The 27,968-nt window shown below is 46.2% G+C and overlaps 1 protein-coding gene across 7 annotated transcripts; it reads left to right on the top strand.

Annotated features, from left to right (window-relative positions):
* The first annotated feature begins 237 nt into the window (after positions 1 to 237).
* Positions 238 to 27,954, top strand: LOC115139893 (phosphatidylinositol 4-phosphate 5-kinase-like protein 1). 7 transcript variants are annotated; one of them, XM_029677740.2, is made up of 11 exons: positions 238 to 529; positions 24,194 to 24,242; positions 24,807 to 25,034; positions 25,250 to 25,300; positions 25,430 to 25,584; positions 25,697 to 25,821; positions 26,342 to 26,376; positions 26,459 to 26,514; positions 26,594 to 26,706; positions 26,851 to 27,013; positions 27,220 to 27,954. In XM_029677740.2, the coding sequence occupies exons 3-11, from the start codon at positions 24,807 to 24,809 to the stop codon at positions 27,656 to 27,658; spliced, it is 1,365 nt and encodes a 454-aa protein (XP_029533600.1). In that variant the 5' UTR covers positions 238 to 529; positions 24,194 to 24,242; the 3' UTR covers positions 27,659 to 27,954. The 7 variants fall into 7 exon arrangements, with proteins under 7 accessions (XP_029533600.1, XP_064882631.1, XP_029533601.1 ...); XM_065026559.1 differs by having other exon boundaries at positions 24,177 to 24,242; XM_029677739.2 differs by lacking the exon at positions 238 to 529 and adding an exon at positions 22,427 to 24,072 and having other exon boundaries at positions 26,462 to 26,514.
* Positions 27,955 to 27,968: the final 14 nt, after the last annotated feature.

Genomic DNA, 27,968 nt, shown 5'->3' with positions numbered 1-27,968 from the left:
CGCAGTGGATTTCAGTATTTTTTTTATTGTAAAACATTTAGAAAGATATACTTTTAGACAAAACTACACTAAATATAATCGTGTCACCAAATAACTGATTAAAACACACTATTATGCAAAGAAGGTCAACAGCACTGTAGGGTAGCATTATGGTGTAGCCTATCAGAGCTCATGCAGCATGAACTGACATTTTGTCCACCCAATCAAAGGATCAGAATTAATCTAGTACTGAAAGCATAAACTACAGCTATCTTCTAGCACTGCAGTGTATAAAATGTGGTCAGTAGTTGACTCAGAGAGAGAAAGAATAGTTTAACAGTTTTGAACAAATTAATTTCTTCCAAAATGAAGGAGAAGCAAGAGACAAATAGAGAGAGAGACAAAAAAAATGTCACTTTCAGTTTCACTTACTTAGCTAGCAAATGCAACTAGCTAGTTTAGCCTACTGAAACACCTTGCTCAAACAGAGGGATGCTATTTTAGCTAGCTATGACTTTCCAACACAACACTGGAACTCTTCCAAGTCAAGGTAAGCTTTGGTATTACTAATTTATTGCCACCGGGACCCACCGGTGTAACTGCTTACTGACTATGCACTGATGTTACTGCATGATTGTAGCGGTTTACTAAAGTGTTAACGTTAGTTCTATTAGTTACTCTGACTATGAAGTTACTTTAGCTAAAATGGTGACAATGCTGTAGGCTGTGTGTGGCAGTTTGGTTTGGAAAGGTTATTTCGCCTGGTCACATACAGCTGATGTGTTGAGCATTGAAGACCACAATCGAAGGGAAGAGGTGAGAGGAGGAGAGTTTATGGATGCGAGAAGGAATACAATGTGGCTGCTATGAAAGTGAGCTGTGTTTACGCGTGATCAGGGGTGCCATTCTGTTGAAAAAGTTTCTTAAAAGGAAGCAAACGGAACAAAACATGGATAAACATACCTGAATTTGTCCAATAGAAACTCCTGTTTGCAACTGTTGGACTAATGATTCCCCCCTATATCTGCTAGATGCAGGCAAGAGTGTGCAAGGCCATACTGAATGTGTTGTCTTTCACCTCAAATTTGTCTCTCGACCTGTGTGCACTTATGTTGTAAACTTTCATTCAGAGGCTAGGTTGTAGCCTAAACCTATCGCTGTTACATTGAACTGGGTGAATGGAATAAGAATAAGTCATCCAACATGCTGTAATAGAAATAGGGCCATGATCATGATGATATACCGGTATTGAAGCAGGGACTGGTTTGGGTTTTTACTGTAATGACCTGACTAGATCATAAATGAACAATTGTCCAGACAGAGGCTTGAGTTTGCGAATTGACGGTTTATTGAACCAACTTTACACAGGCTACTGTTTGGGCCGTAGCACACGCCAAATAGATGACAGATAACCCACAAGCCAATCGTGACCTTCTCTTGTGAAGCCCAGACGTAAGAGAGAGAGAACAAAGGCTGAACCTGGTCTTAACTTCCAATGCCCAACCCCCCTCCACGCCACTCCGCCAACCACCAGGATGCCCGGCATCAGAACATTCCAGGCATTCCCGTGATTGGCAGATAGCAGGTTGATTGACATGTCGGACCCCGCGAACACCGGGTACTGGTCAGTACAACACAACCACCTCCTAGCCTAGCACATAACACACAGCTGTCTGTGCGGGTCGCTACACAGCCCCCCACCACAAAGTCCCTCGTCCCGAGGGAACAAACAAAGTCTCTGAAGCGACCCGGAGGTCTCCTTTGCCTGCGTGGCCGTGATGGTCGCAGAGTGCCCCTCTGGGAACCAGGGGATGAAGGCAGGGATATGGGGGACAAGGAAGCGGGAACGGGTAATACAGTCCGTGGTTCTGGGGAACCACGCGGTGACACAGGGGGAGACAGGGGGAGTGGGCTGTCTGGAGCCTTGTCTGCGGCACCTGAGGGTGGGTGCCTGGAGAATGTCATTGCCAGAGAGGGGAATTGTGGGGGTTCCTGGGGTTTGGGAGAAGAGGCCCCTCTGTATGGGGCTAACCTGTCCCGGTGCAGTGCCACCTTTCTCCCCCTGGGAGGAAGCTGCACCCGGTACACAACCTCCCCTACCCTCTCCAGGACACTGCAGGGTCCCACCCAGTGACTGTCCAACTTGGGGCATCTGCCTTTTTTTCCTTAGGGGGCTGTAGACCCAGACCAGCTCCCCAGCCACAAAGTGCCTTCCCGGGTGTGCACGTCATAGTTCCTTTTCTGCCTCACACCTGCATTCACCAGCTGCTCTCTGCGAAGGTGTGGGCTGTCTCAGGCGGTCCTGGAGTCTCCGGGCATACTCCGGCCCCGGAGGAACATGAGGGCTATCCAGGGGCTGACCAAACGCCATCTCCGCAGGGGTGCGGATCTCTCCCCAGCATGAGGAGGGCAGGCGTGCAGGAGGTGGAGTCTTGGACAGCGGAGCGGCATGCCATGAGGACCATAGGCAGGTGCTTGTCCCAGTCACGCTGGTGTTTGGAAGAGACGATGGCCAGCTGCTGTCCAAGCGTTTTGTTGAAGCGCTCCACAAGGCCATCACTTTGAGGATGGAGAGGAGTAGTGCGGGTCTTGTGCATACCCAGCCTCTCACACATGGTGGCGAACACACGGGACTCAAAGTTTCTGCCTTGGTCGCTGTGGATGGACTCTGCAGCTCCAAACCTGCTGAACATCCCCGCTGTCAGGCGTCGACGATGGTCTCTGCCTCCTGGTCAGGCAGAGCATAGGCTTCGGGCCATTTTGTGAAATAGTCCATGGCCGTGAGCACCCAGCGGTTTCCACTGTCTGTCATGGGAGCCCCCACTGGGAACTGTTGGAGCTGAGCATGAGAGCGGCCTGGGGGGCCCTTTCTCGCTGTGCAGTTGTCACAGCGGCGACAAAAGTCCTCCACATCCCTCTTGTGCTGCCCCCAGTAGAAGCCCTGACGGAGACGGCGCAGTGTTTTTGTGACCCCAAAGTGTCCAGTCCCCACCCCCCCATGAGTACTCTGGAGCACAGCCTCCCGCAATGCTTTTGGGACCACCACCTGCCACCTCTCCTCTCCCGTAGCTGACTCCTTCCATGCCCGCTGTAGCACGCCATCAGCCAGCCGCAGTCTCTCAAACTTCGACCACAACCCTTTGGTCGCGAGTGAGAGCGCTGTCACCTCTTCCCATGGTGGCCTCACCTGCGCCTCTACCCACTGTAGCACTGGCTGTAGGTCTGTGTCCCGTCCCTGCTGCTGCCGCCATTCAGCCACGTCGACAGTCTGCAGCTCACAGCAGACAGGCCCGCTCGCCCGACACACTGTGGCACAGACACCCTCCTCTGCCCGCAGCTCTCTCTCCCGTCCCTCTCTCCGTTCACAGTGGCGGCAGCCGTCTGCAGTACAGGGCCGACGGGACATGGCGTCGGCGTTGGAGTGGCGTGCCCCTGCCCTGTGCACCACCGTGAAGTCATACGGCTGAAGCTCCTCCAACCAGCGTGCCACCTGCCCCTCTGGCTCTCTGAAAGACATGAGCCACTGGAGAGCAGAGTGGTCAGTCCTTACAGTAAAGGGCAGACCACCCAGGTAGTACTTGAAGTGTTTGACGGAAGCCACAACAGCCAAGAGCTCCCGCCCTGTGACACAGTAGCGGCGCTCATGTTTGTCAAATGTTTTGCTGAAGTACGCCACCACTCTCTCCCCCTCTGGCCCCACCTGGGCCAGCACCCCACCCATGCCCACATTGCTCGCGTCTGTGTCCAGGATAAAGGGCAAGGTGAGGTCAGGGGGCGAGCACGGGGCCTCGATCAGTGCACGTTTGAGGGTGTTGAACGCCTCCTCACACTCCACTGTCCAAGTGAAAGCCTTGTCCTTCGGCAGCAGGCGGTTCAGTGGAGCAGCAACGCTTGAGAAGCCCCGTACAAACCTCCTGTAGTACGAGGCCAGGCCCAGGAAGCTCTTCAGCTGACGCTGGTCGGTGGGGGTGGGCCAGTCTCTGACAGCCCCTACCTTGTCCTCCATGGTGCTGATCCCCTCCTTCCCCACTCGGTGGCCCAAGAAGGACACCTCTCTCCTCATGAAGTGGCACTTCTCGGGGTGGAGCTTCAGACCTGCGGCAGCCACCCTCTCCAGCACACGCCGTAGCGCCCCCAGGGCTGACTGGAAGGAGCTGCCATGGGCCAGGATGTCATCGAGGTATACCAGACACTGCTGTCGGGGGATGCCATCCAGCACCCTGTCCATCAAACGCTCAAAAGTAGCTGGAGCGTTGCACAGGCCAAAGCACAGGACCTTGAACTGCCAGTGTCCTCTGTTAGTGGAGAACGCAGTTTTGGCTCTGGCCTCTGGGGAGAGGGGCACCTGCCAGTAGCCGCTGCGGAGGTCTAGTGAGGAGAACCAGGAGGACCCCTAACCAGGTCCAGCGACTCATCGATACGTGGTGGTATGAGTCCTTCCTGGTTACCTCATTCAGCCGCCTGTAGTCCGCACAGAACCTCAGCTTGCCCCCCTTCTTCGGAACCATGACGACTGGCGCCGCCCAGGGGCTGTCTGAGGGCTCAATGAAGTCTGCCCGCTGCATCTCCAACACAGCCTTGTCTGCCGCCTCCTGGCGTGCCAGCGGGATACGGCGGGGACGCATCTTGATGGGTCGAGCATCACCTGTGTCGATCTCATGCTGCACCAGATGGGTCTGACCCACCTCTTCCTCACTCAACGCAAAGCTGTCTCTGAATTCAAACAGCAACTGCCACAACCGTTCCTGCTGCTCGGGGTCAAGACCAACACAGTTCCTCCCCATATCTCCCTCACTGCAGACAGTGTCCTCTCCTCTCCCATCTGGGGTAGCTGGGCTGGGGGTGCGGCCCGGGCTCACAGAGGGCTGTGTCATGGAGGTAGCTGGGGGAATGTAACACACCGCCGTAGGTGACAGGGGGACTGGGGAAAAGTCACACACAGCTGTGGGGGAGGGGCGCAGCCATGAGTCTCTGCTGCTTTAACTGTTGGAGTAAAGGGTTTGTTGGGTTGAGTGAATGTGACATTAGGGGGCCATGGTGACTTCCGTCCCTCCCTGGAAGCTCAGTGTGCCCCTATTTAGGTCTAACTGGCAGCCTGTGCTCCTAAGAAAGTCCAACCCCAGGATACAAGGGTCCTGCACAGCCGCCACCCACACAGGATGACGCACAGTCCTGCCCCCTACTGTCAGAGTCATTATTCCCTTCCCTTTCATGGGTGCCAGCTCACCTGTGACTGTGCGGAGCTGCACAGTTGTAGGCTCACACTGAGTCCAACCTTGCACAATATCTGGCCTCACAAGGGTTACTGTGGACCCAGTGTCCACCAGGGCGGAGCAGGGCACCCCCTCCACAGTGACAGGGACATGACAAAAGTCCCCAACACAGGTCCGGCCCACCACAACAACAGGCTCCATCCGCTTGCCCTCGTCTGCTTCTGGGGGAAGTGGAGCCTTGCTTCCCCGTCTGTGCCGGTGGGCTCCTCCTGAAGATGATGGTGGTTGGGATAGAAAGCCAGGGGTCCGCACTACCCGGTCTATGCGGACCCCGAGCCGTTTCCCTGAGCTCTGGGGGACATGGGGCAATCTCGGCGCAGATGGCCTGGCTGGCCACAACCCCAGCAGACCCTGGGACCAGGGCTTGTGTTTCGTGCCGCCTGTAGCGACACAGCCCGAATGAGTTCTGTCATTTCGGCCACCCAAGCAGGAGGCGGGCATGTGAGCATATGCCCGCCGAGAGAGGCTCTCAATGTCATTAGCTAGCACCCGTAGAGGCTCTCCAGGCTGCCTGCGTCTATTCCTCAGTTCGGAGCGCAGTAGCCCGGGCTGTACACACTGTCCATAGCGCCTCCTCGGTGCTCCCACTAGAGCACCATAATCACGCCTGTCCTCGGGGCTAATCAATATCAAACAGGCCAGAGCTTCATCCGTGAGGCATAAAGCCAACTGCAGTGCCCTTTCTTCATCCGACCACCCCCTAAAATGAGCTAACAGTTCAAACTGAGCATGAAAAGCTTCCCAATCCGCCTTACCGGAATACTTCGGGGTCTTAACAGATACGGACGCAGCCGGGAACTGGGCGCCGCCATGTTTGTTTACATCCTGAGCCCCAGATTCCTCGTCACGCCGCGTCGCGTCGACACTTCGGTCCGCCCACCAGAATCCGCGCGAAATACACTCGACGAAGCACTCATGCCCGCTTCAGCGGCCATCACTCTAACGTCCTCCCTCAAGCGGCCTCTGCGCTCCGACGCCCTGGCGATCTCCTCAGACAGAACCCCGACGTCCATTCACACGCACCTCCTTGGCCATAATCGTCCCCTACCTCCACCTTCACTTTCGGATTCCCTCGAAGCATTTTCAATCCCGTTCTCACCTACGGTAGCTAGCCACATAAGTCAGCTAGCTAGCTGGCTAACTTGTATCAACGTTTTTACTTCTGACACCAATGTAATGACCTGACTAGATCATAAATGAACAATTGTCCAGACAGAGGCTTGAGTTTGCGAATTGACGGTTTATTGAACCAACTTTACACAGGCTACTGTTTGGGCAGTAGCACACGCCAAATAGATGACAGATAACCCATAAGCCAATCGTGACCTTCTCTTGTGAAGCCCAGACGTAAGAGAGAGAGAACAAAGGCTGAACCTGGTCTTAACTTCCAATGCCCAACCCCCCTCCACGCCACTCCGCCAACCACCAGGATGCCCGGCATCAGAACATTCCAGGCATTCCCGTGATTGGCAGATAGCAGGTTGATTGACATGTCGGACCCCGCGAACACCGGGTACTGGTCAGTACAACACAACCACCTCCTAGCCTAGCACATAACACACAGCTGTCTGTGCGGGTCGCTACATTACTTTACCATCTATACCGATATTTGAATGTTTGGTTTGTTAAATGTGATATGAAGTTTACTTCGCTACTTGAGTCATTTCTCTCCGCGCCACTTGCCACATAGATCTAGCCACGCCCCCTGTCACTCAAGGAGCGCATTTGATGTTCCTCAACCATGAGACCCTTTCGGTCTCAATGGTCAATGCAGCACATGGAACAATGTTGATAACAATGCTGTTTTCACTTTGCTTCTTAATATAAATCCACTAACGTTCTATAATGACACTATTAGTTTGTGTTTCTTAAATCAGCAAACAGCTAATTTGTCTTTTCTTAGCAAGTTGCCCTAAATCTTGTGAGATGCTAATTGTTAGCCGCTAATACTAGCTAGCTAATAAATGTACTGGGTACGCGCAAACGTTGCTAGCTAATGCAGCCTAATAATACCCGTGATGGTGTATACCTAAATCAGCATCTTGTTTGTGCAACAGTATCTTGTAAATCAAAGAGGAAAATACAAAGCAACAATATGTTAGCTACATGAAGTAGCCAAAGCTTATAGGGTCCCCTAGGAAACACTTATCAATACTTTAGTTCCTACCCTGTCACAATAACTCCTCCCTGGCATTTTAATTCGTTGTCATCTCAAACAACACTATTCAAAGTGCTCACTATTATAGATCTGGATGACTCCATAAATACAAATGCTTTGTTTGTCAATTATGTCTGAGTGTTGGAGTGGAGTGTGCCCCTGGCTATCTGTAAATAAACAAGAAAATGGTGCCATCTGGTTTGCTTAATATTCAGAATTTGAAATATTTATACTTTTACTTTTGATACTTAAGTACATTTTATCAATTTTACTTTGATACTTAAGTATACTTAAAAACAAATATTTTTAGACTTTTACTCAAGTAGTATTTTACTGGGTGACATATAAAGTCCAAAGAAGAATCCTGAAGGAGGAGACATTACTAGAAACAAACTCAGTTGACCCTTTTATCTGTGGATTAATTGTTGGAGTAGTGAACCTTGTGCATTTCAGGTAAAATAACAACCCAAGGTTTATAACCCAGGACAAATTAGCTTGCAATAGCAAGCCAACTAGCTAAAAAAATATATATATATATATATTCTGGTTTTCAACCTCAAAATCACACTTTCTTAACATCAACATGGGATGTTCTAAGTCCACAACAATACTTAAACACATCAAGAGACCCTTTTGAGGTCTGGGAAAAATCTAAGAAATTTAGATTTTGAGTGTAGTTACCCTTTAATTCAACTGTGCAGGCACTGTTGTTTGGTCAGCTGTGTTTCTGCAGTGCACATGAGGTGGAGTTTGCAAAACAATTGGCCACTGGATAGATGCAAATAATCATGATATCCGTATTCCAGGTAGGCGTAGGCTACTTTGTATCATTACCATTTAATTGAGAAAGGCTTTCTAAAAAAAAACTACCAGAAGACGGTTAGGGCTATTAGTATCGCTATATTTTTCCTGTTGCTTAATTGTTTGAAACCATACAATGAAGCATGTCTAAGCTTGCTTCAAAGTACCCTATAGCCAAAATACCACCGTAGAAATGTGGAGGCAATTATTTTATAAAGACTCATATAGCCCTCCTGTTCTATTGGTTTTCAAATCAACTTTATTTAATTGTCTAGCAGCCAAAAGGTATTATCGTAGTCATATTAGCAACCCATGATAGTTGTGATAGCCATGGGAAGTAGGGATGCTGGGGGGTGCTACAGGACCATCTGGTAGTTTATATTTAAATTCTCATTTACAATGACAGCCTACCCCAGCCAAACGCTAACCCGGACGACGCTGGGCCAATTATGCGCCACCCTACGTGACTCCCAATCCCGGACGGTTTTGATACAGCCTGGAATCGAACCAGGGTCTGTAGTGATGCCTCTAGCACTGAGATGCAGTGCCTTTGACCGCTGCGGCACTCAGGATGGTGAGATGTTAAAACTGCAAATAATGTGTAGTTGCAATAAAAAAACGATTAAACCATTTTTTCCATTGCATTATTGGTATAAATGATAATGGGATTGGGGTAGGTGAGAGAGAAAAAACATGGGATATTTATATACAGTGCCTTTGGAAATTATTCAGACCCCTTAACTTTTTCCACATTTTGTTAGGTTAAAGCCTTATTCTAAAATTGATCAAATAATCCCCCCCATCAATATACACACACTACCCCATAATGACAAAGCAAAAACTTGATTGGACATTTTTGACATTTATAAAAAATGTATTAAATAAGTATTCAGACCCTTTACTTAGTACTTTGTTGAAGCACCTTTGGCAGCGATTGCAACCTCGAGTCTTCTTGGGTATGACGCTACAAGCTTGGCACACCTGTGTTTGGGGGGTGTCTCCTATTCTTCTCTGCAGATCCTCTCAAGCTCTGTCAGGTTGGATGGGGAGCGTAACTACACAGCTATTTTCAGGTCTCTTCAGAGATGTTCGATTGGGTTCAAGTCTGGGCTCTGGCTGGGCCACTCAAGGACATTCAGAAACTCGCCCTGAAGCCACTCCTGTGTTGTCTTGGTATTCAGGCCAAAGAGTTCAATCGTGGTTTCATCAGACCAGGGAATCTTGTTTCTCATGGTCTGAGAATCTTTAGGTGCCTTTTGGCAAACTCCAAGTGGGCTGTCATGTGCCTTTTACTGAGGAGTGGCTTCGGTCTGGCCATTCTACCATAAAGGCCTGATTGGTGGACTGCTGAAGAGATTGTTGTCCTTCTGGAAGGTTCTCCCATCTCCACATAGGAACTCTAGAGCTCTGTCAGAGTGACCATCGGGTTCTTGGTCATCTCCCTGACCAAGGTTCTTCTCCCCCGATTGCTCAGTTTAGCCCGGATCGCCAGCTCTAGGAAGAGTCTTGGTGGTTCCAAACATCTTCCATTTAAAAATTCTGGAAGCCACTGTGTTCTTGGGGACTTTCAATGCTGCAGAAATACTTGAGTACCCTTCCCCAGATCTGTGCCTCGACATAATCTTGTCTCAGAGCTTTACGAACAATTCCTTTGACCTCATGGCTTGGTTTTTGCTCTGACATGCACTATCACTTGTGGGACCTTATATAGACAGGTGTGTGCCTTTCCAAATCATGTCCAATTAATTGAATTGACCACAGGTGGACTCCAAGTTCTAGAAACATCTCAAGGATGATCAATGGAAACAGCAGTGTCAGCAAAGGGTCTGAATACTTATGTAAAAATGTTATTTCTGTTTCCTGGTTTTTAATACATTTGCAAACATGGCTGAACCTGCTTTTTTTTCTTTGTCATTTTGGGGTATTGTGTGTAGATGGTTGAGGAAATTGTTTTATTAAATCCATTTTAGAATAAGGCTAACGTAGCAAAATGTGGAAAAAGTCAAGGGGTTGGAAAACTTTCCGAAGGCATTGTATGGTCCCAATTCTGCATGCAGAGCTCTCCCGTACACTCTGCTGTAAAATAAACAGTTTAGTTTGAGTTAAATCGGGTCTCTCGCTCTCTCTACCCCTCCTCTCTTCTCTCCCCCTTGTGGTGGAGATCAAGTGATCTGGAGCAATAATTTTCCACTTATATTTTCTATTAGTTTACCATTCTAAACTTGGCGAAAAGAGAATGGGAACAATATCAAATAAGGATCATGGCATTCTCTCGCCCTTGGTTCGAAGGCCTGCTCCTGCCCATGTCAAACACGTAGGCGTACTAACCTACTAGTCTACCAAGAGACACAGTTCTGGCTGCGACCCAGCGAGTGGCGCTTTCCACCCACTAGTGAACGATGGATCGCATAGCTGTCCATTTGTGCTCAGTTTTAATAGATACAATCTTAGTTACAACACCACTTTTTCTCTCTCTCTCTCACAGACACACCCTTTGTAATTATGCAGTACAAATAAATGTGCACTCTGTTCACAACGCTCTATTCCTAGGCAGCGAGTGAGTTTCAAGTTTGTGAGTTTCAAGTTGGGAGAAGCGTACAATTTATCCAACCATTTAACTACCGATCTGCGTGCCAGTTTTGATTTTCACGTGCACATTTTCGTGGAACAGTTTAATTTCAATAATAACATTTTAATTTCTCAGAATTATTGTCATGTGGTTAATAACACAAATTTGATTTTAAAATGATAATAGTCTAAAAGTAAAAATTCCACTAATGCGAGAGGAACAGCCATTTCCGTATGGACACATTGATTCACTGTAAGCCATTGGCGGCTAAATACATAAAGCCGAACAATTTTTTATTTATTTTTATATATATATATCCTGATGAAAATGCTGGTTCTTTCAATTGCATTCATGTCTCTACTCCATCTGCCTGCCTCCCTTTCTATTTGTCTCGACTTGAGCTATCGCTAATGAAGTGCAACATTGTATCAAATCAATCAACTCTGTCCACCCAATGTGAAGGTCTGGCCGGAAGCTTTTGCTAGCAAACTTACCACATTGTATCAACTAGCCTATTCCGGGTCCCCAGTTTCCTGCACATGTGAGCTCGGGACAGACACAGCTGTTTTTGTGCAAAGGGAAATGTGTTCAGGTATTTTATGACGTTTCCACTGGATATATAGTATCCCAAGAGCATGACAGTTTGCTCTTTCACATCGAGGCCTGGTGATAATCAGGATTTTTCAAATAATATGAGGAACTATTATCATCCACAATGGATGTCATAAAAAAAGACTTGACTTACTGTGTGAGGTATAAAAAATTAATGAGAAGCTCCGCTGATTAGTGGTGGTGAGTTAAGACAATCAGAAATCAGACATCCCCAAATGGGCACTTTCCTACTTTTGCGCACAGCAGGCCAGTTGGTCTACTTCTGTGCCTGCTCAGGTGCGCGAGCTCCCTTCACATTAATTAAGAGGACAGAGAAACCAGACACATGCTCATTGCTCACGTGGATCGCTCAAAACAAAATACAATGTCAAAATTGAAAAAGCTCGTAAATGATGGTATGAAATAAATGACAAATTGTTTCCCACAAGAAAGAGTAGCAGGTTGTGAACTCTGCAAACAATGTTTCCACTCTGAGAATAAGAACGGTAAATGACCTAATTAATCCATGCATTAACATAAATGAATGTAACCAAATACATGGTAAATGTTTTACTAGTGACATATGCAATTGGGAAATGATCAAAATAAACAAAGGACAAACAATTAACACAATAAAACAATGCATGCGCAAGAATTGGTGTGAGACAGTTTAGCGCATTCTGGAGAGAGACACGGTAATATCTTCGCCACTGTCTTGCCCGACTCAAGCCTCTCCTTGAGATTAATGAGCTAGCGTAAATTATTCCTGCTTCATGTTTATTACCAACGGGTGTTGGCGTTCCAGCCCAGTCCTGATCCTAGAGACCTGCTGATACCAACCGCTGCACCGGCTTCCAACTCGGCTGCCGACGGCTGGGGTGGTAGTAACCTTTATTAAAAACCACTCAGCGACACGTCTAGATCAGGGGTTGGGTGACCCATAGTTCATCAGGCTCTCCTAGGAATATAATACCAGGAGAATTCGAGTGGTGAATATACTTTCTCAGCTCGGCAATTTACACTAAATAAATATTAGTTTTACACCCACGGGTGGCGTCACAAACCCTTCAATTGTGGACCTGGAGTTACTCACGGTAAGAGGTATAGTCACCAATACGAAGAGGTATAGACATTTCTATACACACACCAAGCATGGACCCCATCAGTAGCAAGAAAGAGGAGACTCAGGTCTATTTCGGGTCAGTGGCCCCAGTCTTTCCATTAAAGGAAAGCCCTTTCCAATTACTCTAATTATCCCCAAAAATATAATGTTTCTCATTTCTTTTACATGACCTAAAACATTAACCTATTAAAAACAGTACTGTAGTAATGAAGTTTGTGTAGTAGACTATAGGCCCAAAACATTATCACAGCATATTGACATTGCTTGAATTGCCCTCCCAATGCATTGTTGTTCTCCTCAGACCATAAAAAAATTATCAGGATTTGAGGTAGGCTATATGATCACACTGGCAATAGATCAGTTGTTGTATTACTTGTGAGGCACAGCTGAGTGAGAATATATTTGAATAATTCGTTTTTTTTTTTTTTTAACTTTACTGGGCTGATGGAGCCTGCATCTGATGGTCAGTCTCAGCGGAGGGAGAGGGCAGCAGACTGGTTCCACTTCTCTCCCTCTGCTCTCCATTCCCTCTGCTGACACTGACCAAAAAGGGACACCGGCTTCCAGCTGCTGGCGAAACTCGAGTTGCACTGCATTAGTTCTACCTCATGCACAAATTCATGTTACACCTATGACCAGAGAAAGTGAAATATTCCTAGATATAAAAAAAAATACTCAAGCCGCTAATAATACCAACGCAAGCCTATGGATACACTTTCCTACTCATTCACTGCAGCTGCAGTGCTGATTGTAGCGTGTGTAGAAAGTGTTGACAGTGCTGAGTAAAAACTTAAACATGAACTCACTCATAAAAACAGCAGCTCTTTGCTGTTTTCAATGACAATCTCTGGTTTTAAAACCTCACAGTGTCAACTTTGCTGAAGGTTTCTTTTACGCCTGCTGCGTTACTGCAGACGCGGTAATATGAGTCATCTGATTGGTCAGTGGTAGGCCTATAGTGCACTTGATTTGCTCCCCCTGGGCCTGCCGGGAAGGCAGTTGTACCTTCAGACATATGAAATGGTTGAAAATGGGAACACGGCGCCTACCCCGTGCGCAAGGCATTTGAATCGGGTGCACCTACTGCCAACAGAGCGAGACTAATTTTAAAAAATAGGTATGCAAGGCTTATCGTTGTTTTTTTTGCAGAAATGTTTGGCAATCGACTAGGAATGCCTTGGCTATTGACCGGTTGGTGAATACTGCCTTAAACCATGACTGACATACTGTCATATTCTCCCGACACAACTCCTCCTTCAAAACTGGTTACATCAGAATCATTACAATACTATAATTTCCCCTTATTCAATCACTCACTTAAAACCGGTTACATCTGGTCCATACTGGACTCCCCCTCCCCAAACTCCCAGCCCTTGTTACTTGTCATCTACCAGAAGGACGTCAAAGAAGTAGTTTGTGGAAGTTCATGTTTCATCACACTTCCCTCTGCCTCTCGTTCTGGTAATTCCCCCGGCTCTACCTTTGGCTCGGCTGATGCTGCCCTAATTGGCAAAGTTGCTGACGACGACAGTAAGCATGCAGACTCGGCCTTGCCCTTCCTGTTGTGAACTTGTTGTGAAATGAAGAACGTCTTTTTAGCCTCCTGTTACCTCCGACCCAAAATGAGCTGTATTGAAGGCAGGAGGGAGACCTACATCCAACCCCCAGGTCACGACACCCGCTCCATGGATTAACTCTCTCTTCTGGTAGAAAACCTTTCCATCCGCCAAGTGAATGGTACGGATTCTGCCCCCACCTGGCCTTCACCATCCCTTCATGAATATATCCCAACCTTACCCCTCGAGCTCCCTCAGGGACCGGGAGGTTGCTGCACATTATTGTTGCTCATATTCACACACACACCAACAGGTATAGTCCTAAGTGCACCCCTACCCCCGCAGAAGGTCTTTTACCTTTTGGTAGGCTGTCATTGTAAATAAGAATTTGTTCTTAACTGACTTTTCCTAGTTAGATCAAGTTTAAATAAGAACATCTAAATGCCTCTAGTACCCACAATAGTGGCCTCAGGGCACCAAACAACTCCACCCCAGCATCCATAGCTTGCCAAGCAATTAAGGCCCCCCATTTATAGTACTTCTCCCTACCTGGTTTCAATGGGTTTCTCCCCAATAGGTAAACCATAAACCAACCACAGGGGTACCTCCAGGACGCGCCCAACCAAATCCGCCAACCTAGTAAAATAGGTCATCCTAGTAAAACCCCCAGTACGACATGCCCCATATCTCTAACGATACAGTGTAGGCCCTCGCTTCTTCACAGGTAGCATTAGTGTATATCCTGTTAGAACCAACCCAGTCCAGCCTTTCCAGCGACCTACCGTCACATAGTTCCTGTCTCCACTGGTGAACTCGGTGGCCATGGAGCAGGGGGTTTGCAACGTGTAAAGCCGGGTGCTTATATCTCCATTTTCGCCTAACCTCCCAGACCCAGCTATTCAGCCACTCATTCATCCATTCCCGTGTGAACGTCTGACCAATCAGACCTCCACTCACATAGTGGTGGCTGAAAGTTTCCTTTTGACCATTTAAACCTTTAAACCCTACCTCCAACGGCTGATCTCTTCCACCTGGTTTCCTCGGGTGCCCTTTCTTTTGTTTTTGTTTTACAAGTTTCCCTTTAGACTGAAACAATTCAGCTTGACCCTGGCTCATGCTATAACGGTCACATCCTTCTCCTTAGTTAACACTCAGGGGGATGGTCCTACCCTCAGAGCATAGGGTACCTTAATCACTTGGGTGTCCCATGTGTCTCCTGCTGAATAAACCATGGCCAGATACTGGTATCTATCCAGTAATTGTTTCTCCAATCCAGTTTAATCAGGCATGGTTTCACATAGATCAGCACATCCCTGGTTTGCAGACCGCACCATATACAAGTCTTATCAATGGCAAACACCTGGGTATACGATTTCAGCACACCGTGCCCGATCCTCGTTGCCTTGTGCAATTATATCGCCATAATCCCTTCTCCCAGGCTCCACCTGGTGTAAAGAGCACCTAGAAGTTCCCCAGGACTTCCTGTCTCCATCCAAGGTGAAGTCCTTGCCTTTTACTCACACACTTATCCAGTTCTGCAAAGTGAGTTCGGTTCACCCCCTCCAAATCCCCGGGGGTAGGTTGGGACTGTACGCACATTTCTATTCCCACCTCTCCAGGGGGTCGCTCACACCTAATGTGTACAGTGTAACAGGCCTCTTCCATACCCAAGGCAAGGTTTCATTAATCTCTCTATCGACCCCTACCTCAGTTATACTGCAGCAGGGACATTTTACACATGAGCCACTACCCGAGTCATAACTTTGGACATGACCTCCCATCCACGCATGAGCCTGGGTCCATGTCCAGTATCTTTGTCACACACTGTTCATAGTATCTATAGAGCCTAAGGTATTTACTAACCTGCCTATGGGCCTGTGACCTTGGGTCTCCCTCAGGCCTTACAGCCGAGGTGGCCTCTCTTGACCCGGGGCATGTCAACTCTAGTTCTCCCCAGAACCGGCTATCTTGGTGTATGCTCATAATGCATTCCGACCTCCACCCTGATCCACTGTTTCCACACACTCTCTTTCCCAGAGCGGTGTGTCGGGATCTCCCCTGGGGTTCTTAATACACCAGTCAGTATACTGACGAGGTGGTCCTCCCATTTCTCTAATCCAGTTCACTTGCATAGATCTGTCCTCCAGTTCTGACCATGACACGTGACCAAATACAAATATCTACGGTCCCAGTTCACATCCAAAATTCGGAAGCCAGTCTTATGATTCAGGTTGCCATCAGTGACCTAATTATCCAGCCCTGGGTACAGTTGTCAACCGTTCTGTTCAACTCCTTCCCCACTACTTTGTTGAACCCACTCCACTTTTTGCTCACATTCCAGTGTCTGAATAAACAGCTACCATCTCCGGGGCCCCGGCCTTGTCCCCACCCACATACTGTGTCATTGGTAGTGTGTATGTTTCAAACACAAGTTTATACTCCATTCCATTAAATTGTCTACAGTAGCTGGCCTTATTCCTCCCCTAAAATGTGTGCATTCCCAACCATGCGCCCCTATGATGTACAGGGTTACCATGAGCAGAGCCCTGAACAGCATGATCATGCTCATTTTGTACTCTCATTTACACCACTTCCTGCTTGGCTTTCCTCCAGATGGTAGGGAAGCTCCATCTTCCCTTTACCTCCATTCTTGCCATTTCTGAGTGTCCACCCGGCGGCGTCCTTTTTTACCAGATCACTTCCAGCTCCTGGCCCTACCAATCTCACTTCTATCAAAAGAGAGCAGAGACTCGTTAACGCCACATAGACCATCCTAAGCTTCTCCCACAGCTGTGCAGGCTCTTTTTCTGCCAGTGGACCAGGCGCTCTGTCCGCCTGACTCCCAGGGACCTGCAGCACACCCTGTCTTGTTTCCTTGGCGACTGCCGTCAGAATCGCTTCCTTGCACCTTATTCGGGTTTCTCTACTCCGTCAACCATCTAATTTGATAAGGACTTAGCGCAGCCTACTACTATTTTTCCCTTCCTCATCCGGAATTTGAATTCCCGTTTCCTCCCACGAGATTCGAGAGTCCTTCATTATTTAATTTATCGACTGGTTCCAATGGTATAATTTCCATAGGACTGTCCAACCCTTAGCCATATCCTTATTAGCCACGGGGAGCAGGCTAAACTCCTCCAAAGCACCTTCCGGCGGATACACGCTGAACTGGGTCTCGGGCCTTTCCCAACCCAAGAGGACCTGGTTTACGTTGAACACATTTCTCACTGCTGGCCAGCAGCCATCGATGGCCTCTATCCAGTCGGTTAATTGTGTGACCCATATTTAGGTGTCCCCTCCCTGGGCACAGGGGTTCAGGCACTCCGTTCTGACATGGCCTGGCCCACTGAGATACACCTCCCATTTAATCACCCCCAAGCTTCCTCCTGTGCTCGGTAGGAGTCTGGTAAATTTCCTAACCTGGTAACCATCAGCCAACTCGGCTGACATTAGCAGGCCTGCCCTTTTTAGATCACTGCATTCCTCACATCTCCCCAGCTGGGCCTCATCCCACTGACAGGAGCAATCCTGGGGTCCTTTCTCCATTTCCACTCCGTCCTACCCACTGGGTGTACAACCTAAGCAGTAGAAGAAACTGGAGGCGGCAATAATGACAATATATGATCCATCACCTTTACCGGGCCTCATAAATTCCCGTCTAGATCATCAAATCAAATGTTATTTGTCACATGCGCCGAATACAACAGGTGTAGACCTTAACGTCAAATGCTTACTTACAAGCCCTTAATTAACCAACAATGCAGTTTTAAGAAAATAGAGTTAAGAAAATATTTACTAAATAAACTAAAGTGAAAAAATATACAGTACCAGTCAAAAGTTTGGACACACCTACTCGTTCAAGGGTTTTTCTTTATTTTTACTATTTTCTACTTTGTAGAATAATAGTGAAAACATCAAAACTATGAAATAACACATATGGAATCATGTAGTAATCAAAAAAGTGTTATTAAATATATTTTGATTTGTTTATTTGAGATTCTTCAAATAGCCACCCTTTGCCTTGATGACCGCTTTGCACACTCTTGGCATTCTCTCAACCAGCTTCATGAGAAACGACAGTCCATCATTACTTTAATACATGAAGGTCAGTCAATCTGGAAAATATCAAGAACTTATATCAAAAACTGAAAGTTTCTTCAAGTGCAGTCGCAAAAACCATCAAGTGCTATGATGAAACTGGCTCTCATGAGGACCGCCACAGGAAAGGAAGACCCAGAGTTACCTCTGCTGCAGAGGATAAGTTCATTAGAGTTAACTGCACCTCAGATTGCAGCCCAAATAAATGCTTCATAGAGTTCAAGTAACAGACAAATCTCAACATCAACTGTTCAGAGAAGACTGCGTGAATCAGGCCTTCATGGTCAAATTGCTGCAAAGAAACCACAACTAAAGGACACCAATAAGAAGAAGAGACTTGCTTGGGCCAAAAAACACAAGCAATGGACATTAGACCGGTGGAAATCGGTCCTTTGGTTTGATGAGTCCAAATTTGAGATTTTTGGTTCCAACCGCCGTGTCTTTGTGAGACGCAGAGTAGGTGAACAGATGATCTACGCATGTGTGGTTCCCACCGTGAAGCATGGAGGACGAGGTGTGATTGTGCTTGGCTGGTGACACTGTCGGTTATTTTTTTAAAGTTCAAGGCACACTTAACCAGCATGGCTACCATAGCATTCTGCAGCGATACGCAACCCATTATGTTTGCGCTTAGTGGGTCTATCATTTGTTTTTCAACAGGACAATGACCCAACACACCTCCAGGCTGTGTAAGGGCTATTTGACCAAGAAGGAGAGTGATGGAATAAAGTAACACAATAAAATAATAACAATGAGGCTATATACAGGTGGTACCGGTACTGAGTCAATGTGCAGGTCAGTTGAGGTAATTTGTACATGTAGGCAATGTTAAAGTGACTATGCATTGATAATAAACAGTGAGTAGCAGCAGTGTAAAAAGTAAAAACCAAGGGGGGGTGGGCATTTGATTAATTGTTCAGCAGTCTATGTCTTGGGTGACTGGAGTCTTTGACAATGTTTTGGGCCTTCCTCTGACACCGCCTAGTTTATAGGTCCTGGATGGCAGGAAGCTTGGCCCCAGTGATGCGGACTTTACACACAATGCATTCTCTGTAGCGCCTTGCGGTCGGATGCCCGAGCAGTTGCCATACCAGGCAGTCAGGATACTCTCGATGGAGCAGCTGTAGAACTTTTTGAGGATCTGGGGACCCATGCCAAATTTTTTCAGTCTCCTGAGGGTTGAAAAGGTGTTGTCGTGCCCTCTTCGTGACTTTCTTGGTGTGTTTGGACCATGATAGTTTGTTGGTGATGTGGACACCAAGGAACTTGAAACTCTCGACCTGCTCCACTACAGCCCCATCGATGTGAATGGGGACGTGTTCGGCCCTCCTTTTCCTGTAGTCCACGATCATCTCCTTTGTCTTGATCACGTTGAGGAAGAGATTGTTGTCCACACTGCCAGGTCTCTGACCTCCCTATAGGCTGTCTCATCGTTGTCTGTGATCAGGCCTAACACTGTTGTGTCATCAGAAACATAATGATGGTGTTGGAGTCGTGCTTGGCCACTCAGTCGTGGGTGAACAGGGAGTACACAAGGGGACTAAGCATGCACCCCTGAGGATCCAGTTGCAGAGAGAGGTGTTTCGTCCCAGGGTCCTTAGCTTAGAGGTGAGCTTTGTAGGCACTATGGTGTTGAACATTGAGCTGTAGTCAATGAACAGCATACTCACAACCTAAGCGCTAGAAGAAACTGGAGGTGGCAATAATGACAGAATATGTGATCCATCACCTTTATTGGGCCTCATAAATTCCTGTCTATCCCATAGGCCACGTCCCTTTCTACACCAGTCATGACTGCAGGCCTTTTATTTCCTGGTCCTTCACATACCCTGGGCAGGGCATATCCCAGGCAAACTGAGCATACTCCACCAGCCAAAGGACCCCACCTAATTACTTCCTTCTCCCTGGATATCAATCCATTATTTGAACTGTTCAGAAACACCAACCCGATCTATTCTTGGGTATACCCTCAACTCAACGCTATGATCCCCTGTACAGTGGCCAACACGGCCAAGGGGGGTAGTGCTACAGTTTTCGCTGCCATATGCAGGGCCATTGCCAGAACAAATCTCCTATGTGGATATATATATATACATATATACACACTGCTCAAACAAATAAAGGGAACACTAAAATAACACATCTTAGATCTGAATGAATGAAATATTCTTACTAAATTAAAATTTTATTTACATAGTTGAATGTGCTGACAACAAAATCACATAAAAATGATCAATGGAAATCAAATTTATCAACCCATGGAGGTCTGGATTTGGAGTCACACTCAAAATTAAAGTGGAAAACCACACTACAGGCTGATCCAACTTTGATGTAATGTCCTTAAAACAAGTCAAAATTAGGCTCAGTATTGTGTGTGGCCTCCACGTGCCTGTATGACCTCCCTACAATGCCTGGGCATGCTCCTGATGAGGTTGCGGATGGTCTCCTGAGGGATCTCCTCCCAGACCTGGACTAAAGCATCCGCCAACTCCTGGACAGTCTGTGGTGCAACGTGGCGTTGGTGGATGGAGCGAGACAGGATGTCCCAGATGTGCTCAATTGGATTCAGGTCTGGGGAACGGGCGGGCCAGTCCATAGCATCAATGCCTTCCTCTTGCAGGAACTGCTGACACACTCCAGCCACATGAGGTCTAGCATTGTCTTGCATTAGGAGGAACCCAGGGCCAACCGCACCAGCATATGGTCTCACAAGGGGTCTGAGGATCTCATCTCGGTACCTAATGGCAGTCAGGCTACCTCTGGCGAGCACATTGAGGGCTGTGCGGCCCCCCCAAAAAATGCCACCCCACACCATGACTGACCCACTGCCAAACCGGTCATGCTGGAGGATGTTGCAGGCAGCAGAACGTTCTCCACAGCGTCTCCAGACTCTGTCAAGTCAGTCACATGTGCTCAGTGTGAACCTGCTTTCATCTGTGAAGAGCACAGGGCGCCAGTGGCGAATTTGCCAATCTTGGTGTTATCTGGCAAATGCCAAACGTCCTGCACGGTGTTGGGCTGTAAGCACAACCCCCACCTGTGGACGTCGGGCCCTCATGGAGTCTGTTTCTGACCGTTTGAGCAGACACATGCACATTTGTGGCCTGCTGGAGGTCATTTTGCAGGGCTCTGGCAGTGCTCCTCCTTGCACAAAGGCAGAGGTAGCGGTCCTGCTGCTGGGTTGTTGCCCTCCTACGGCCTCCTCCACGTCTCCTGATGTACTGGCCTGTCTCCTGGTAGCGCCTCCATGCTCTGGACACTACGCTGACAGACACAGCAAACCTTCTTGCCACAGCTTGCATTGATGTGCCATCCTGGATGAGCTTCACTACCTGATCCACTTGTGTGGGTTGTCGACTCCGTCTCATGCTACCACTAGAGTGAAAGCACCGCCAGCATTCAAAAGTGACCAAAACATCAACCAGGAAGCATAGGAACTGAGAAGTGGTCTGTGGTCACCACCTGCAGAACCACTCCTTTATTGGGGTGTCTTGCTAATTGCCTATAATTTCCACCTGTTGTCTATTCCATTTGCACAACAGCATGTGAAATGTATTGTCAATCAGTGTTGCTTCCTAAGTGGACAGTTTGATTTCACAGAAGTGTGATTGACTTGGAGTTACATTGTGTTGTTTAAGTGTTCCCTTTATTTTTTTGTGCAGTGTATATATATTAAAGGGTTCAGTGCAGTGCCTTTGCTACCACTATGAAACAGAAAGGATTGGTGTTTGAACCCGGTATAAGCTTATTTTTAACACAACAAAATAAAAATAAATACCTCAACCACCAAGACACACGGTCAGCAAGATGCATGGTTGAATTGCAAAAACATCAGTAGCCTAATCATCATTACAAGCGCCAAGTGTGCTTGATAATAGTGAAAATCATCACAAAAGCAATAATGGCATTATAAATGTAAGTGTTGATATGACAGCAGTCAAAAAGTCAATGATCAGTTGGAGCATGTCCATGTCACATAGCCTAAACAACGACAGCTGTTGAGTGCGTTGCTGATTTAGTTTCTTACTTGAGATGTAGGGCCTGCTCCCTCAGTGATGACATTTTCTACTGATAATAGCATGATAGCCCATCATGATTCATGTCTTCCTCACCATTGGAGTAGTTTTCATTCATATTTTGTAGCAACGCTAACGAATATATATATATATATATATATATATATATATATATATATATATATATATATTAGGCTTAATCACTATCGGAAACGGGGCCCTGAATTATTAGCAAGAAAGTATTTTACTGTAGGCCTACAGTGTGCACTTGATCAATAAACTTTGGTTTGATTAGAATACTAATTAGTTAGATCTCAATGAGGACATACAATAGAGATAGGTAGAGGACTCATCATGGATATAACCTGTTTATGCATGGACATTGCCATTGAGGTCTTCCACCATTTTAAAGTAGTCAACTGGGTGGGGAATCCTATTGGTTGGGAGCAATCAGCTAATGATCAGAGCATTGTCTTCTTCAAATTGGGTGTTATGGTTTGTAAAATGGCTTTAACCTATATAACCACCATCGAGTGGCCACAATAAATGAATGACACAAGATTTGGTTCAGGACTCCAGCACTACAGGTGGCAGCAAATAACCAATATTAGCTTTACACTTTTTTTAAATACAAAAGAAGAAAACTGACTACTTTAAAATTGAGGTAGCCTAAATACCTATGACTGTATATATGAATAGACAAAGCCATCGATCACGTGACAACATGAATTCCTATGTGAATACTCAATAGCACATTGAAGCCAAATTAAGTCGGTTAAGATGGCATCTCAAGGAGACATAGTAACCGAAAGGTTGCAAGATCGAATCCCTGAGCTGACAAGGTAAAAATGTGTCATTCTGCCCCTGAACAAGGCAATTAAACCCACTGTTCCTAGGCTGTCGTTGAAAATAAGAATTTGTTCTTAACTGACTTGCCTAGTTAAATAAAGGTAAAATAAAAATAAACATACACAGTTTGAACTACTCCAAGAAGTCATGTTGCAGTATTGGTCAGTGCTGCCCCATCGCATTGAGTAACTCAAATTGAAGGGAAACCGGGGTACTGCAGGCTGCAATTAGTAACTAAATTATCCTTACCTTCTTCTGTGTGCGATTTTAAAATAATCTGTTCAAGGACATACATCTGGTGTATTAGAAGCAATTATTGGTACCATGACTGTCTTCTAAAAACATTTTTATTTACACAAAGATTTTTCCATTCACTATAGTGGGGGATCCTGTTTTACACTAACAATGCTTGCAGTATCGCGGTAGGCCTTGAACTTCCATTGCTTCAATGAGAGGGGGCACTCATTCCCCCTGGGCGCTGCCCAAGCGGTCACAGACGCTAGTAGCCTATAATTGCTCTGATACAAGTCCTCTATCTATCTCTGGGACAAGCGCCGAAGAATGGACAGCGTTCCCGAGATTCCAAACTTTACGGAGCAATTTTTTTGACAGAAATCAGACATTCATAAGTCAAATAAATAACATAGTAAAATCACAACCAGTACAGTTTTAGTTCCCGAATCCGGGCCTTTGTCATGATGACGTGACACTCTACTACTTAACTGCAGTGGCAGATTTAAAAACCACAAGTAATTACGACACACGTTTTACGCCTGCAAGGGGTGTAAATCATTAGTGCACACCTGAGTAAACAGTTGCCAATACAAAACGTTTTCCATAGAAAACAAGAGTTTCTATTGGGCAAATGTAGGTAGGTCACTACCAATGATGTGCGTCATTGGTCAGTTCCGTTCGCTTTTGTTGGCTGTTTGGTTTCCAGCTAGTAAATACAGCCCAGGTGTAACACACCCTGAATATATTGCCCAACCCTCTTACCATGGTATGCGGCACTTGGCCTACTCTTGGCTGAAAAAGGAGGCCGACCGCTGTCATGAAAATGTGTTTGTTTTTATCTTTACGGTCCAAAATGCTATCCACATGCATATGAAAATGGTAAAAGCATAGGCTTAAAATATATCTCCAATGATTTTCACTGAATTCAGATACTTCCTTTGTACAGCAAGGCATCAAAGCATAAAGGACAACACGAGGAAAGTAGGCTGGTAAAGGTAAGAACGACGTGGTTGTCAGCTTTCATGAAAGTTACAACAAATATTCAATGTCTTGAGTAGCTTCTCACATTCGATCAATGAATGTAATTATGTTGGTCAACTGTTATTTTAATGTTATGTTGTCTCAGACATGATATCTCATTCCCATTTCTTAAAAAAAAAAATTAAGCGGAAATTTGCAGTTGCTACATCCATTTTTGGACTTGACTGTCACAACTCTATCAGAACCCAAAATATAAGCTTGTTTTACAAAGTAAATCTAAACAAATACTGTATAGCCTCAACATGGTTAAAACTATAATTTAGAAATCATGGAAGGTCAATCCTTGCATCTATAGCTCTGTCTATGAATTTGAGTGGTTACATTTCTCCAACCCCACCTGTCAGCTTCTTATGGAAACAGTGGCAGGTGTGTTCTTTGTTTATTGTTTTAACTGCACATTTTTAGCTATACAATGTAGATCCAGAGGTGTGTGTGTCTGTCTGTCTGTCTGTGTACAGTCTATGTGTGTGGTACCCTCCTGGTGACTGTGAGTTGTTTGTGGTGTGTGTGATTGTCAGATGGATAAGAGGAGCGGTCTGCGCCTGTGTCACTTTGGGACAGCCAGGCGAAGGCGATGGTGGGGTCTGAGGAGAAGATGGATTTACATTTACATCACTTTTACATTTACATGGAGGATGCTAGGGGTGTTTAAGACCAACCAGGAACATGACTTATACAGCCTCACCTGTCTTATGAAAGAGGGCCTGCATGCTGTCCTACAGACCAGCAACAACACAACAGTACCTGTGAGCAAACCTATAGACTGCACAACAATATACACACTATTTCAACTGTCACATAGAATACAGTTTTATACCATTGGAACTTATGACATTGACCCACCTCTGAGAAAATGACTGTACATACAGTACTTGCATTGTACATAGCTTTCCCTTAATTACTTATATGACAAGAAACCTTTCATTGTGGTTTTATAATGAGTTGATCTTGTTTCAATCAGGGTCAACTTTCTGCTGAACATTACAAATCGGCGGAGACCCAAGTCCACAAGGTGCTATTTAATCACTATTCAAACAAATATGTTAAACCAATCCCAACAGCATAATGCCTATTTGAGTAAATGATTTTTGGGACATGTTTCCGTTTCAAACCCATGGTCCTCTGTTGCCTCCCCCTGCAGGACTTGGAGATGCAGACTTTTGCAGGGCCTGTGTTTGCCGGCCTGCGGCGGTCCCTGGATATAACAGAGGAGGAGTACCAGAGGTCCCTCTCTTCAGACGGCTGCTATCTACAGTTCATCAGCAACTCCAAGAGCAAGGCTGACTTCTTCCTCACGTGAGTCCTGCTGGAGGACATCAAAAATCTCATACATGTACACACAACACATCTAATCTATGTCAACTCTACATAGTAGCACATGTAGTAAATGTAATTTCCCCCTCCTTAGGAATGACAAGAGGTTCTTCCTAAAGACACAGAATACGCGGGAGGTTATGTTTTTCCTATCCAACCTGAAGGCATATGTGGATCATTTGGAGAAATACCCCCATTCCCTGATGGTCAGGTTCCTGGGTGAGAGAGAAGTCTAACAGCTTAAGAACAAAATATCAAATGACAGGGCCTCCTGAGTGGTGCAGCTAGAGGCGTCACTACAGACCCAGGTTCAATCTTGGGCTGTATCACAACCCGGCCGTGATCTTTAGTCCCATAGGGCGGCGCACAATTGGCCCAGCGTCGTCTGGGTTAGGGGAGGGTTTGGGTGGGGGGATTTATTTGGCTCATCGCGCTCTAGCGACTCCTCTTGGCGGGCCGGGCGCCTGCAGGCGGACCTCAGTCATCAGTTGAACAGTGTTTCCTCCGACACGTTGGTGCGGCTGGCTTCCGGGTTAAGCAGGTGGGTGTTAAGAAGCGAGGTTTGGCTGTGTTGTTTCGGAGGACGCATGACTCAATTGCCTCTTGAGTCCGTTGGGGAGTTGCAGCGATGAGACAAGATCAAAATTGGGGAGAAAAAGGGGTTAAAAAAATACTAAATATCACGAGAGATTGACTGCCACCTTTGTCAGATGTTCATATTCTTATTTTCTTATTCCAGGGCTCTATAGCGTTCAAATTCCAAATAAAACAAAGGTAATTTTAATGAAACACAAAATTTCACAAACACAGTTGTTTTTTTATTACTCTAAGTAACTTTTCTCTCATTCTCCCTCAGAAGTATTTCATTGTGATGCAGAATGTGTTTTACCCGGACGAGAGGATTAATACCAGGTAAACATTGTTTGTATTGTAGTTATGAAAGATGATAAAAAAAATAAAAAATGTTGTCAATTTTGGCTTTGCCTCTTAGATATGACATCAAGGGATGTGAGGTGGGTAGGTGGACTGACCCTGCATCTACGGGAAACCCAGTTACTAAGATTCTGAAGGATAACAACTTTGAAGGAAAGCACATCATTCTGGGTAAGAGTCTGGTATGTCCTATATCTGTCAGTACCTGGGGGATGGATAAAATAATATTGTGTTCTTTCCTTGTGTCTATTATCAATTGAAAGATAAAACCCCATATGTTCCCCTAAGAAGTCAACATGTATCATGTGTTGACAGATAAGCAGCGCTCCTGGCTTGTGGATCAGGTTGAAATAGACTCGGCCTTCCTCCGTAGCCTCAATGTGCTTGACTACAGTATCCTGCTGGCCCATCAACCCTTGCGCCAAGATGAGCTGGACAGGAATCACTCCTTTAGTAACCTGACTATGCGCACTGTAAAGTAAGTGTTCAGTGGAGAACAATAATCTACTGTATGACAAAGTATGGGGAAAAAAAGTAACACACTAGTTTTCTTTTGTGGACCTTCCAGACATGCAGCTAATGTAAAGTAACACAGTGAGAAGATAATTGCAAATCAGGTATTTTACTCTTAAGCTGATTGTTATCTCTTTGTTATTCAGTTTTTGAATGGTCTTTCCTCTGCAGGTCAATGGACCAAGACAGTCCCGCAGAGGAAGATCCCCCCACTATTCCGTTGTTGGAGGGGTACTCTGCTCGACTGGCATCAGATACAATAGACAGTGGGTCAGACCACATCCAGAACACAGGGGAACACTCTGGCCATGGAATCCCCCCCCAGGAGATAAACCTACACTCCGTAAACTGTACAGAAGCAGAACTCCTGGAGTTCCAAGCTCATCACCGTAGGCTGCTGCCTAATTTAAAAAACTCTGTGCATGTCATAGACGGACCAAAGCTGCGCTACTTTGTGGGTATTGTAGACTTTTTCACTGTGTACGGTGTGAAGAAAAGGCAGGAGAACCTGTGGAAGAGTCTGCGCTTCCCTGGCAGAGCCTTCTCCACTGTCAGCCCAGCTACCTACTCCCAGAGGTTCTGCCAGTGGGTGAAGGACCACACCAAGTAAAACAGGGACACTGAAGCCCATTGAAAGACACAGAAGAGACTGTCAAGTGAATAATCAAACTTGTTTTGTGAACAGCATGAACAGTAGGTGGCACCAAATAGCTTCTGTTGCAGTGGTAGCCTGTTTTTTTTTTAAATATATATATATATATATCTAGAGGAATTTTACATTAGTGACATGTCCCCCAAACAATTATCTGGCAGGTTTCTCAAAAATCATGTATGAATGTGTATAAAATGTATTGGAATAAGTCGTGACTAGAGAATCAATAATAAAACCTGTCACTGCATAAGAAACCGCAAACTCCATA

Source organism: Oncorhynchus nerka, linkage group LG13 (assembly GCF_034236695.1).
Source record: "Oncorhynchus nerka isolate Pitt River linkage group LG13, Oner_Uvic_2.0, whole genome shotgun sequence".
In the NCBI taxonomy this organism is placed as follows: domain Eukaryota; kingdom Metazoa; phylum Chordata; class Actinopteri; order Salmoniformes; family Salmonidae; genus Oncorhynchus; species Oncorhynchus nerka.
Note: the sequence above shows the minus strand (reverse complement) of the source record. Positions and strands in the feature narration are given on the sequence as shown.